The sequence below is a fragment of the Caretta caretta genome, chromosome 6 (genome assembly GCF_965140235.1).
Source record: "Caretta caretta isolate rCarCar2 chromosome 6, rCarCar1.hap1, whole genome shotgun sequence".
Classification (NCBI taxonomy): domain Eukaryota; kingdom Metazoa; phylum Chordata; order Testudines; family Cheloniidae; genus Caretta; species Caretta caretta.
Genome location: NC_134211.1, coordinates 68,360,553 through 68,374,200, shown reverse-complemented (window position 1 = coordinate 68,374,200; position 13,648 = coordinate 68,360,553). Strand labels below are relative to the sequence as shown.

The following is a 13,648-nucleotide window of genomic DNA, read 5'->3' as shown; positions in this document are numbered from 1 at the left end:
ATGTTATCAGAATGGGCAATGACAGTCTCTGCCCCCCCCCCCAAATAAAAGTGCTCTGTGGTGAGCTGACACTTGGAAAATGCAGAAAGAGTGGTCAACAAAAACACTTCAAAGACATCCTTAGGCAGAAACTGACCTTATGCAGCGTAAATTGTTACAACTTTGAAGACATAGCCAAGGAGAGACCTGAATGGACAGCAACTATCAGTAAAGGTTGTAAATACTTTAAGGAAGACAGATGAAACAAAAGAATTTTTAAAGGACCAAGCATCATATCAAGTCTTAGTGGGAACCTGTGCATTCCTGTGTGAGACCTGTTCATGCTCCTCACAGATCAGAACTATACAGCCATGTGACAACGCACGTGATGCTGTGATGTCATCGTCAGATACAACAGACATACATTATAGCTGAGGTAACAGTTATTTCCTCCACTGATAAGAAGCCCAGTACTTCTATTTGCTTTCTCTCCTCTTGACTATTCATACTAAGCAAGCATAGTTAAATCAATGATAAATGAGATGTATATTTGATTGACATTATATTCAAAGGTTTACAGGTTTATCTGATGAATCCCGGGACTTCCTGATTCTACTAAATGCGTCTAGAAATCTCTCTGTCAAAAGATTTCTGGTACTTTTTGTAGTGAGGATGAACTCTGAACTTGACATATCTTGTGCTACAAATGAACTTTCATTTCCGGTCCAAGTCAGAACTCAAAAGACTAAAGGCATCAAACAAAAGCATTTAACATTTTTTAAAACTGTATCCACAGTTTTTTGAAGGTTAAAAAAGGTTAAAAAAAAGGTTAGTTTGGGGCTAGGAACAAAGGGTTATAATGTTAGTGGAACTGGTTTATCACACAAAATGAATGAAGATTTCTTAAAATATAAATCACATACTCTAAAATATCACCATTACCTCTAAAATCTTGAGCACTGTAGCTGTTTTTGAGGTTGATAGCCATGTAAATGGGCAGCGGATTCTGGCCCTCACTCATTGCCTGTTGCTGATCCGAGAGTTTATGGTTATCTTTCTGTTTTTGAAGAAAAATAATTAATAGGAAAAAATGGATCTGCATTTGAACTTTTATAATGTAACATCTGAACTTCAGCCAGGTTTTCTTTTATGCTCTCAACTCATTGGGATGTATACAAATGTTTGTCTAGGCTATTCCAAACTTGCCCAAAGTCCCAGGAACAGCAGCTATTCTTTGATGCTTACATGTTATTAAGAAATGTGATCAGTTTGATTGTGGATTCAAACAAGCACAGAGAGGGAAATTCATGGGAAGAGACAGGTGACTAGACTGCAGCAGGGACTGGAGCTGTCTAAGTTATGATCATCTTAGGCAGGTTATGCTGTAATATTCCAGATATATACGTGCTCAGGTATGGCATTATAGTGGATCTGATGCATTAAATGTCTTTGCTTGTGAAAAGAAATTACTAGGAAATAACCTATTTTAGTCAGTTTTCAAATACTGTTATTTCTAAACAAAATTTTTTCAACCTTGTTAATGGCACTCATCCTAAGGTGACATTGCCTCAAATTTTTAAAACATTTTGGAGTTATTCCAGCCCCAAATGATTTAATAAATCCATGCTTTACTTCCTTAACTGTTCTAAAATTCTTTAGCGATGCATATAAAACAATAAGACCTGGCCAATATTTGGTGAATATGTTTGACAAATTACACCATTTTCCATCCAAAAAAATGCATTTGCCAAATACTTTTTTAAAAACAGATTCAACTAGCTGCATAGCTGATCAAATACCATTTGGCAAATACATTCCTCAGTGAGTACAAGTGAAATCCATACAACAATACATTCAAGGAATATTCTTTTCTGCAATTCAACTAGCTCTAAAAACAACACTGAAAGAATATAAATAAGACAGTATTACAAACACATACGAAACAAATGGTCTGTGATGTAACTAGGATTTATGTCACCTTCTTGAAGCCAATTTTACAGTGTCAATTTAGTTTTCAACCAACAATGAATGTTTGAAGATATGCAATGTCCAAATAGGCATCTGAATTACAAAATGAATCCCACAGATTCAGATTTTTAAAAACAAAAAGTGTCAACCTAAGGCTGGCATGTTGGAATTTCTTGGCTCGAGCAGTTTAAGGTTCCATGGTACCCATAGGTCTGCCACATTTTTAAAGTGAGAACAGTGTTTGTATTTGAATATATAGTTGTATCTATCTACAACAAAAGATCCTAACAAATTCTTTGCATCAGTAACCCTACAGTATTGGTGGATGGGCCTCCCTTTCCAAGTTTATTTTCTGCGCATTCTTAGAGATAGAAGTTCATCAGGGCTCTGAAAAGAATGGTGTAGTCAATACCTCATCATGTAGTATGTATTCAACCATGAGCCCCCACAAGTCTATAAATGACGTGTTGTATCCTTGTTGGCACCGCTCTTTTAGCTCATTGTAATAGTACTTCAGACGGTCCAAGGTAAAACCTTTAATCTTGCATTTGGTCACATGCTTCCGAGCTTTATTGATCGCTTCCTCCAGATACTTCTGTGACCAGTTAGCATCTTCGTACAAGTTTGCCATAGTCCTGAGGAAGGGAGATAGGATGTTAAACAATAAGGGTAGGCCTACACTGGAAATGGAGATACAATTTCCAGCTTGGGCAGACATACTACCACAAACTCTCAGTGAGACAGCCTGCTAAAAACAGTAGTGTAGCTGAGGCTGCATGGACAGTGGGATGGGATAGCTGCCCTGAGTACACACCTAAGGTTTCAGATGGGATTGTTCTCATGGTGGCTAGCCCATCCTGCTGTCTGTGCAGCCATGGCTACGCTGGTAATTTTACTATGCTAAACCTAGCGCAGGTATGTCTACCCAAACTGGAAATTACACCTCCAACTCCACCGTAGGAAGGAATGGTCAGTGTGTATGGCCAGGATGTAAAATCCCTCCCCTTCATCTTCCTATCTCCAATCCTAGCTGAAAGACAAGATTCAGTATGATGGATCAAGAGTATAATTGACTAATACAGAAAGGTAATAGATGTTTAAATAAATATACATTCTTAACAATTATTTGAACTCTACTTCTGAGATCTAAGACATATACAGTATCCACTAGGTGGCACAGGCAGTTGGTCAGTGTGACTGCCCACCACTTAGCTTATAGTATTTTTGTTCTCGGTGTATACATAGGGAAATATGTGGGTTTATTTTTTATCTATAAAGTGTCACGCAAACAAACAGTGTTATATAAATAATAAATAAATAAATAGTGGCATGCAGAAAGATCAAATACAATTGTTGCTCATGTCCAGCTTACCATGTAGTGCCCGATAAACCAGTGATGTAAGAAATACTGTCCAAGATATTCAATTTCTGAAGACCCAACAGGCTGCCATACATTGCTGTTAATGATCTTGTCCCACCCCCTGTTGTCGTGATTGCCACCACTGGCACCTGCTCAACACACAGAGGAGAAGACAGGTGAAAAACAACTGAACGTCAGAAATAAGAAATGATTTGTATGAAGGATGGAAATGGTAAAGGCATGGATAATACCAATAAAAAAATGTCAGTTTGTGAGCAATTACATAATTCATGTTAACTACTTCCATTCCTATCTCCTAACTGAAGGCTCATATTCTGTTGCTTCAGATTTGTTTGTTTGTTTTTATTATACAATTGTTGACCAACTCACTATATTAGAATTCTCCTAACGAGCATCACCTGGAAGTCAGCATAAAAATATAGCCATTGCCCTACCAGAACAGTTAGTTAATCCACGATTCTATCTCTGACACTGGTCAGTGCTTCAGAAAAATGCACAACACCTTATAATAATTGGAATTGTGCAGTACAATATCATGGAGGTGCTTCCTGACCCCAACCTGATCATTACTTGATGTCCTCCTTAATTTACTAAGCCATTTACTTCCATAACATCCTGTGACAGTGAGTTGCATGGCTAATTATATGTTGCGTAGAAAGGTATGTTCATCTGCCTATTTAAATTTGTTACCCTTTAATTTCATCATGTGCTCTGCTGTTCTTTTGTCATGGAAAAGAGTAAATGAGTAGAGCTGGCTGGGAAACAGTTTTCCCGTCCCCCAATAATTTTTGAGAGGGCAAAATTTTTTGCAAATCAGTACCCCACCCTCCCACCCAAAAATCAGATTACGTCAATAGAAACATTTTGTTTCAACGTCGGTTTTGTTTTGATTTTGACCTTTGCAAAAAAAGTGTTAATTTTTTTTAGTGTAACTTGCCTAAAAGTTCAAAATGAAAAGTCATTTTGAACTAAAAAATGAAGTCAGCCAAATATCCCCCTTACAACAGACATATTCCCACCCTGCCTCCATCATACAAACTACCTCCACTCAGCAACCACAGACACTCCTCTAGCATTTACTGCAAACCTCCTGCCTGACAAGCATTTCCTTGATACAAATGAGCAGTGTACAAAAGGAACCTGTAACTCATGACATCAGGGAACTGTAGAGAGACTACTAGGGCTGTAAAGGCTTACGTCACCTGGCCTGCTCTGCCCCACCTCACTCACCATACTGCTACGACAGTTCCTATGCTCCCAGTCTCTCCTTCCAGAGATCTGGACCTGCCCTTGGCAGGTAACAGGAGGGAGAGGACACCTGCCCTGCATGGTGCTGGGGGTGTAGGTGGGTGGCTGAGACCCAGTACCCTGGACATCCTCAAACTTTTGCCTGGGGATGTGTGGGAGGGAGAAGGTACTGGCAAGCTGTACAACTCCTAGACTCATTTCTCCTGCTAGTGGTCAGCACCTATCCAGGGAGTATCGTCTCTGTTCAAAGCTACCAATAAATGCAGCCTAATATAACTGATTAATCCTGGAGCCACTCACTGCACTCCTTGAAAGCAAATAATCCATTGCTTGCTTCTAAGGCTTCCTGACTACTCGGAAGAACCAGCTGAGCGCAGCACTACCATTGGAAAGAGGGGGACACCCACAATTCAATTCCACACATACTTCATGGTCCTGCAGGTCCTCCTCTAGCTGGAGCACCTTCTTCACAGTAGCAGCAACATACTTCTTCCTTTTACACAGGAAAACCTGCTCCTCTGTGCACAAGTCAAACCCAAAGCGCACGTCCATGTCTTTTGGCCTGAAACACAAACTACAGCAAACGTCGTCGTCTTTGATTCCCATCCATCAACTCAGCAACGCCAAAAAGTGTATGCACATATATCATCACTTAGGACCTATATAGAGCAGACAATCAATAAACTCCATCATCAGACTTACACGACAGGCTATTTCCATACCTGTATAAAGACTGAGCAATGTAAGAAAGAGGGTGATATTTCTATTACCGGCATATGAGGAGCAACAATGTGGACAAAGGATAGGTCCCAGCATGTTTCAGGTTTCTTGCAAAAGTCACAAAGAAAATTGAGACAATTTGGGTATTTTTCATTTGCAGGGTCATTTTTAAACTCTTAGTATTTTTTCTGTGTCAATCTATTTCTCATCAAACCACCCTGAAAAATTCAAATAGCACTCCGAGTTTGCAGTTTCATCTTGTGTTTTTTGCCCTGGCAATGAGGTTGTTTACAAAATAAAGGTTTAGTGTTCCTGTTAAACTGAATTCTGCAACACAACCTTAACTGATACAGCTACCACTGCACCACATGGTCAAATTCTGCCCTCAGTTAACTCATGAAACCCCACTGACTTGTGTGCAGTTGTACAGGTGTAGTACTGTGTATAATCTACTTCTAGTAGAAAACAGCTGGATAACCCCACTCTGTGTGCACTTCTTACATTGGTAATGAACGAGTATGCTATGCAAGGTCAATGTTCTATTGTAATTTGTTTATATTACATTATCACCCAAAATGTGGTAGGTGTTGCCTCAATATATGCATGGAGAGCTTGCAATCTAAGGCACAGATCCTGCAAGACCTCCCCTCCCAAGTAGACCTCCATGGCCATTCGGGCTAATATAAGTGTCTGTCCTTGCAAACACTTAAGCACATGGACAATTCCAATGAATTTCCTCACATGAGTAAAATTAAGCATGTGCTTAAGTGTTTGCAGAATTGGGACTTAAAAGACAAAAACACAGATGGTGATTCATATCTGTGTGTTTGTCTTCAAAAATTGCTTCAGGATAGAATGTCAGAATTTCCCAAAAGGCTTTGGTCACATTGCCCTCTGGTGGGTGCAAACTACACAGGATATTAGCTGAAATGATAGTTCATGAGCATGGATGTTTCATGGAGTGACTACTATAATTTTCCATTCCCAGCCACTTTTGCAAAGCACACATCATTCACTTACCAAGTTTAATCTTTAAAAACAAAGTCATTTAAATGATTTTCTGAATGTAAAAATGTGTCTGAATGTTTTCAGAATGGTCGGGAAAAAACCCTCAGACCCCCAAAAAAGTCCCAAACAGCTGTATCTATTTTCTTCTGACTTTCTAATAAAGTTCACTTCTGGGTTGAGATTAAGCACACAGCTCTTCCTCATTTCTAGAAAGCGGAAGAGTATAATTCATGTGGTCCTTTTTCTTTGTGAACTACAGTACTGTCAAGACCTGAAAAACATTTTTAAGACTGCAGTGACATATGCTCTACCATGTCTCCTCTGATCAAGTCTGACTGAATAATAGTCTATGAGATATTTCAGTTATAGCCAGATAGGAAACTCTTTTCCATCCTGCAAAAAAATTCAAGATTTTGAAAATTTTTCCCATCTTGAATCAGGATGAAGAGTCAGAATCTCAAAAATTTTCAAAAAACAAAATCTGAAAAAATTTCAGTTGAGGCACTTTGTTTTGATAATTCTGAAACATTTTGTTTAGATTTTTGACCTTTTCAAAAACATTTTTAACAGTACTATAATTAGCTTGAATTTTTAAACAAAAAGACATTTCAGCCTGGAAAACGAATTTTTCATTAAGAAAATGTTGAAATGAAACATTTCAATAATTTCAAACCTTTTTTAAAAAAAATTTCAAGTCAAGAAGTTTGCTGAAACAGAAACTTTTCATGAGAAAGGGTCCATTTCAATTAATTGACATTTTCCAGTGAAACAATGTTTCGTCAAAAATTCCCAACCAGCTCTAATTCCAATATTACATATAATATTAGTTTTACCTAGCAAGATTATCAGTTCATCTGAGGAGAAGGGAAGCATCAGTCAGCGTGTGTTTAAATTTCAGATTGCTGGCTAACCTCTGTTTTATGAGCCCCATGAAAATAATGACCATACTGGCCCAGACTTGCTCATGCAGAGGGAATCTTTGCTTAGCCAGCCAGAGAAAGATTTCTCCAAGATAGGAGGCTTCTCCAGTGGCGTAGAGCCATCCTGGCAGTGCCTAAGCCACTCTCTCCCCTTGTCTAGAGCAGAGGGCATGGAAAGGGGAAATGGGGGATCACCAAGAATCCTTGCATCCCAGTGATTCCCAGCAGCCACAACAGCTCCTTCAGGCCATTGACACCTGGGTCTGACCTAGCTTAGAGCAGCACCAGCATTGGGAGACCACATAGGTGACTTAGTCACCTTTCCACCCTGCCCACACCTTGTGCTGGAAGACCTTCACCTGGACTCCAGAATCTGGCCAATTGTGTGTTATAATACAAACAACGTGTGCTCTTTTATGTTTGGTTGGTTTTTAAAATGCAGTTATTCTCCGAAAAGCAACTGCAGCTATGGCAGCATGGGATTCCATGTTTACTGTTTCAGTGATTCCATATCAAATGTGCTAAGTTTACAAGTAAAAAGTTTTTTCCCTGGCTTCTGGCCCTACAAATGCCCCCCGAAAGTCAAACTGTGTTCTTTTTTTCTTGTGCATCAGACCCAGTAATAAAGGTTCTGTCAGCCAAATTGTGCCTCAGTTACATCAGTGCAACCTCATTATCTTCACATTATGCTTTCAGTGATGCCTGTGCAGACACAACTGGTTGACTCTCAGTTAACATTTCCTTTGATGATGCATGAGAAGCAGTGGAACCTGTCTCGCTCTCTCTTGACTATTCTGGGGGTAAAGTGGTGCCCCTCCCCCCCAGTGTCCCCCTGGACCAAAAATGGTGTAGGAAAGATCACACATACTCTGGGAGTGATAGGACACAGGCAGTGCCTCCCTTTCCAACCCCAACCAGGCAACCTCGGGGGACAACTGCAGAGAGCTGGCAGCCAGAGACTCCAGCTGGTAGGCACAGAAGCTGTCAGCTTTGAAACACTACACATTCCAGTCAAAACTTTCACTGGCTGTTTGCTCTTGCTCCACCTCCCTCCTTGCGAACTCTTCACATGAGTGTCACTCCCACCTGACCCTCTCCTAGTCTGTCTCCCCTCCTCATGCCCTTCCCATTCCTTTTTATTTCCATTGAGCTGATCCCCTCCTAAGAAAACCCATTAAAAAAATCATGGAACTGACATGATGTTTGCTGCCACCACATTGTTCACTCCGCTTGTGTGTGATACCCCTTCACGCACTCTGTCTCGGTCTTGTCTATTCAGACAATATTTCTCATTGTTTCCTTATGCTCTCCCATCTGTCTGTATCCATCTGTCATCTCTGGTCTTAGACTGAGATTGTAAACTCCTTGGGGCAGGGATTGTCTTTGTCCTAAGTTTGTACAGCACCTAGCTCAGTGGGGTACTTGACCATGACTAAGGCTCCTACACACTGCGATAATACAATACAATACATAATTGATTCTGTCAAGTTAGCAAAACCAAAGAGGAGTACACATTACTTTAGTCTCAAAGGTCAGCAGATCTGACTGACAACAAACAGGGAACAGACCTGACAAAAATGTGCCAATTGTACACAGTCACTTTCAACACCGAATCATACTTTAAATGTTTGCAGAAGCTCTTGACATACTGTAAGTATATTTTTCCCAAAACAAAAAACAAAATAAAACACACACACAGAAGAAGAGGGCAGAGAGTTAAGCTGACAGTCATTAGCACTCTAAGGTTACGTCTATACTATGCAGCTTTTAGCGACACTGCCGACAAAAACTTCCATTCCCAATGAGCGGCATTAGTGTTGTTGGCCGGAGACAAAGCACTGTTCACACCAGCGCTTGTCATCCACAAAACTTTTATCTTTCAGAGGTGTATGTTTTTTAACACCTCTGAAGGACAGAAGTTTCGTCTTTCACTTGCCAGTGTAGATAGTGCCTAAGAACCAAGATAAGATATCTTACCAGTCTTTTGCCTTCACATGCAAGTCAAATGTTTTGTCCTGAAAATTAAGAAAGTAGATAAATTATCATCATATTTTTAAACCTTCCTTTCTCTTAGAGTGAGTTTTGCCTACTCTCCAATTAGCAATATCTGAAATGTCTAATTATAGCATATGCTCAAATAACTGCAAATGTATTTGCAGATAATGGAAAAATGCAAATGTACAATGGATACGGTAATAAGTGGAATAGTCTCATTCTATTTGGAGGTTTATTGTGGCAGGATGTTAGTAATAGAATGCAATATTAATTGTTAGTTTAATAAAATAGCATGTGTTAGGTATTACTTCTCCCTTTATATTCTATCAATAAATTATGATTGTCTTCAATATAATGAAGAAAATCAACACCGAAGGAACTGTAATTAAAGAATGTATACTGAAATTTCATTTTATCACCTACAATAATGAAAAGCCATTACCCCCATTTTTTATAAATGAATTCTGATACATGTGTGACAGAGGGATTTGTAGTCTTATAGATCATTTAAGTATAGAATCTTAAGGTTTCAGGTTTCAAATGGTTATTAGGACAAAAAAATTGATTGTTGCTATTTGGTACTTTAATAAGTAGTATGATGATTTTTTGAGCAATTTTTATAAACCTACATAATCAGCTACACTTTGCACTACAATTATCATGTTAATAACTTTCCCGTATTAGTAAAAACTTAAACATAGTTAAAATATTTATTCCAAGAGGTTTGCAGCACTCACCCTTGCTATTGTTATTTTCTTTTGCAAAGGGAGTGAATTTAGAGGCAGAGGCAGGGATTCTTCTTTATCTGAGGTCTGCTCAATTAAAAGAAAAGTGGAGATGGCGGTGATTTATCACAAAGAGAAAAGGGCTAACCCTCCCCAAAACACATGAATTAGATTGATGTTGTTGTTTACATTCTACTCCAAATGATATTTTCGTTAAGGCTAATGATAACATACAACACAGTAATGCATCTTCTTTGGCAGTGTAACATCCAGTTGTGTTTGTTTATTCTTGACATAGTGGAACAACACAGAATCTCTATTCCTGAGACTGGAGTCAGCGTCCAATGAAATCTTCTGGGTTTCTTCATAGGATCCTTTGACTGTAAGTGTGAGCTCTTCCTCTGAAGACAAAAGACAGTGAACAAGGAGAACCTTAACTGTAGGTGCCCAGAAACAAACTTTGCATGACTTATACACTGCATTCACTGAGAAGTTCTTTGCATCGTCCTCATAATAGTGGTTGCTTAGTAAATCTAGAGACTGCCCCCAAAAGATTCTAAAATCCCATAACAAATATTCAGGTAAATGAGGATTCAAATAATTCAGTGAGTCACTGAGTAAGTGCTTTAATTGGAGGACTCTAACCAAGATTTAGATTAGAATTTAGATTAGAAGGAATGTCATACTCCTTATAAAAGCCAAAGGTCCTAATTGCAAATCAAATAGAGTGATTTATCAGTGTCTTTCTGTGATAACAGCTCAGTAGCAATGGTGGGGGACTGGGATCAGCATTCATGTCGCACTCCCTGTCAATACCTGGCCCAGCCCAGGGAAGCTAATGATCCATCCAGCGGACCAAATTCAGTGATGAATCCTGGTCACGTGCCACCTGAAGCATGTTACACATACAGGAAGAAGCAGCAGCAATGGTGGTGTTATAGCTGAAATGATCCTTCCATTCAGTGGTGCCAATTCAGATACTTCTTGGAGATGAGGTGGGGGCAAATTCCACTCCTTCCTCCCCTGGCAGGGATCCCATTCTGGTTCCCACTCTCACAGAGACCCTAGGTCTCCTCAGCCAGAAAGTACCCTGTTTCTTATCCACACAGCTCATGAGCCAGTGCTGCCAGAAGTCAACTTCTCTGCGGACTCCCCTGCACTTCGCAGTACAGAAACAGACTTCCCACACACCAGATCGCAACACCCTTTGGCCTGTCTGCTCCTCAATCTGCATCGAGGAGCAGGCAGGTGAAATTTAAGCAGCATTACGAACCCATGTGACAGGTCACAACATCACTCACTGAAATTTGTCCTGGCAACCCCTCTATGTCTATAGAGGGGTGGCCGGGTCAAATTTCAGTGGCGTTGCAGCCACAGCAGTGATCCTGATTGCTTCACAGCAGCCCTTCTGATTTAGTACAGGACCACTGCTTAAAAATGCTTGAGCCATGGCCTCCCCCGCTTCACAGCCTATGGAATTTTGAGCAAGAGCAAAACCTTGCACAGACGCTTGCATCCCCACAGAGATGCTGTCACTGTTCTCCTATAGGATCAAGACCTAAGCCTCTATATTTCTTGTCACTTGTAGTTTTCCCCAGAAATTACCTTTCAGACACAAATTTCCGATTCCAGGGCTCAGAAATAGCTAATCAAAGCATTTGGCTTTCCTCCCCCACCCCCCTGCTCCTATTCATGAACTGTCTAACAACAGGTAATGATTTTTCAAAAATTGTTCAATGTGTAAATCTTGGGAAAGAACCCACCTATTGAAATGTGTACGCAAGGAGTATCAGAGATCCCTGCTACATTAAACAAGACTGATTTTATAAACATGGGCCCCATTCCTGCAATAAGATCTGTTTGTGTGGATCCCCACATCCACGTGTAATCTCATATTTAAATCCTTGAGACACTTTATTTTTGCTCAAACAACTAAAAAAAAACCTTTAAAAACCTTTGAATTGGTATGTGCACAGGCCTAAATGAAGTCTACAGATTAGGCCTTATTTGCAGAAATTTAGTTATGAAATAATATTTAAAAGGTCAATGTCAGGTCAAGTCTAGCCCCAAATTTACATTTCATACATAAAAGGTTCACAAAACCTAAAAACAACAGAAATTTTTCCACAATGTTTTGTTAAAATTTCAGCATAAACAGTATTCTTTGAATAAAGAAAAGGTGGTTGTGAGAGCCAAAATTTTAAATTTTCTGACTGTTGTTTGAGTCTCAAATGTAATGCTATTTTAGTGAGAGGGGTTTTGGGGCCTTTAAAGTATCATATGACAGTCAGTATCACCTACATAATCATAGAAATGTAAATGTAGGATTGGAAGGGACCTCAAGCGGTCATTAAGTCCAGCGCCCTGCATTGAGGCAGGACCATCCCTGACAGGTGTTTGTCCAATCTGTTCTTAATAACCTCCAATGATGGGGATTCCACAACCTCCCTTGGAAGCCTAGTCCAGTGTTTAACTACCCTTATAGCTGGCAAGTGGCTCCTAATATGTAATCTAAATCTCCCAAGGTGCAGATTAAGCCCATTATTTCTTGTCCTACTGTCAGTGAACAGGGAGAACAAATGAACACAGTCCTCTTTATAACAGCCCTTAATAATGGATTATTCATTTTCTAACTTTGATTATAACTACAGAATCATAACATACAAATAGCTAGTTAATGAAGAAATAACCTCACTTGTGGATTGTTGCTTTAGCTTCTTTGCCTGCCCATTAACTTCCAAACAGGAAACTTCACGTGACTGTAACAGAGATGACCAAATAAATGACAAAGAGTGACACAGATGGGGTTCTAAGTGAGTCACCGTGTTCTCCATTAACTCCTCTGGGTGATTAAGCAGTGACAACAAAGGGAATCATATCTAGTCCTTAGATGCAGGGACGGTGACAGTGACATATTGTTTCCATGTTGGGGAGTATAAAGGAGGAGAAAATAGGAGCATCTTACAAGTATGAACAGAAAAGTAATGTAACTCCTCAAGGGAGGGGGAATAATGGAATGGAAAGCTATTCAGATAGGGGTTTGTGTTTTTAGAGAGAATAGCTTGAGAGAAGCTGTTTGTGTGTGTTTTATCACTTTTAATAATTAAGCATTAACTACTTTAGGGAACAGCATAGGAGTAGTGACTAGCGAAATTCTCACGCCTGCATTAGGAGGTGGGAATACTGGGTGCTCACAGCTGCACCACTTTCAGTCTTTGGCAGAAGGTGACTCTGCTAGAATAGCAGAGAGATCCCAGCTATCCCAGTTCCAGGCTGTCTCTCCATAGGAGCGTGTGCTTCGAGCACCGGACAACACATTTTCCCAGTGCTAGCAGTTGTGTGGGACAGGAAAGATCACAGGAAATAAAAGGATTACCACTAGTACTCCATTAGTAATGATGTTTTCAGGACAGTCCAGACTACAAAACAAAATTAAAAATACAAATGTCATGATTAGTATTATTTAAATGACTAAGTGTATCAGACACAGACTTTCCCCCTCAACATTTATATTGCTCATTTACATTTATTTATTTATTTTAACTTATAGATGTCCCAGAAGAGGGAAGAGCACTAGAAGCCAGTTCTACCATATGGGTATTATGCAAGTTTCCACACACTTCTTTAACAGTGGAAAAGAGAAGTTGACCTTTAAAGCCCCTGATATTCCAGCCCTGGAACTGTGCCAAGCAGACGCTGTGCGC

The 13,648-nt window shown here is 39.7% G+C and overlaps 1 protein-coding gene across 1 annotated transcript in view; it reads right to left on the bottom strand.

The window, feature by feature from the left end:
• Positions 1 to 13,648, bottom strand: part of LOC125638809 (cytosolic phospholipase A2 epsilon-like) — a 42,418-nt gene that overhangs the window by 13,593 nt on the left and 15,177 nt on the right. Inside the window, exons 6-14 of the mRNA XM_048854964.2 lie at positions 13,321 to 13,363; positions 12,640 to 12,703; positions 10,179 to 10,345; positions 9,957 to 10,031; positions 9,202 to 9,239; positions 5,003 to 5,150; positions 3,320 to 3,456; positions 2,360 to 2,582; positions 922 to 1,036 (exon numbers count right to left, since the gene is read on the bottom strand). Coding sequence (XP_048710921.1) covers positions 922 to 1,036; positions 2,360 to 2,582; positions 3,320 to 3,456; positions 5,003 to 5,150; positions 9,202 to 9,239; positions 9,957 to 10,031; positions 10,179 to 10,345; positions 12,640 to 12,703; positions 13,321 to 13,363 — 1,010 coding nt within the window. The remainder of the gene's footprint in view (positions 1 to 921; positions 1,037 to 2,359; positions 2,583 to 3,319; positions 3,457 to 5,002; positions 5,151 to 9,201; positions 9,240 to 9,956; positions 10,032 to 10,178; positions 10,346 to 12,639; positions 12,704 to 13,320; positions 13,364 to 13,648) is intronic.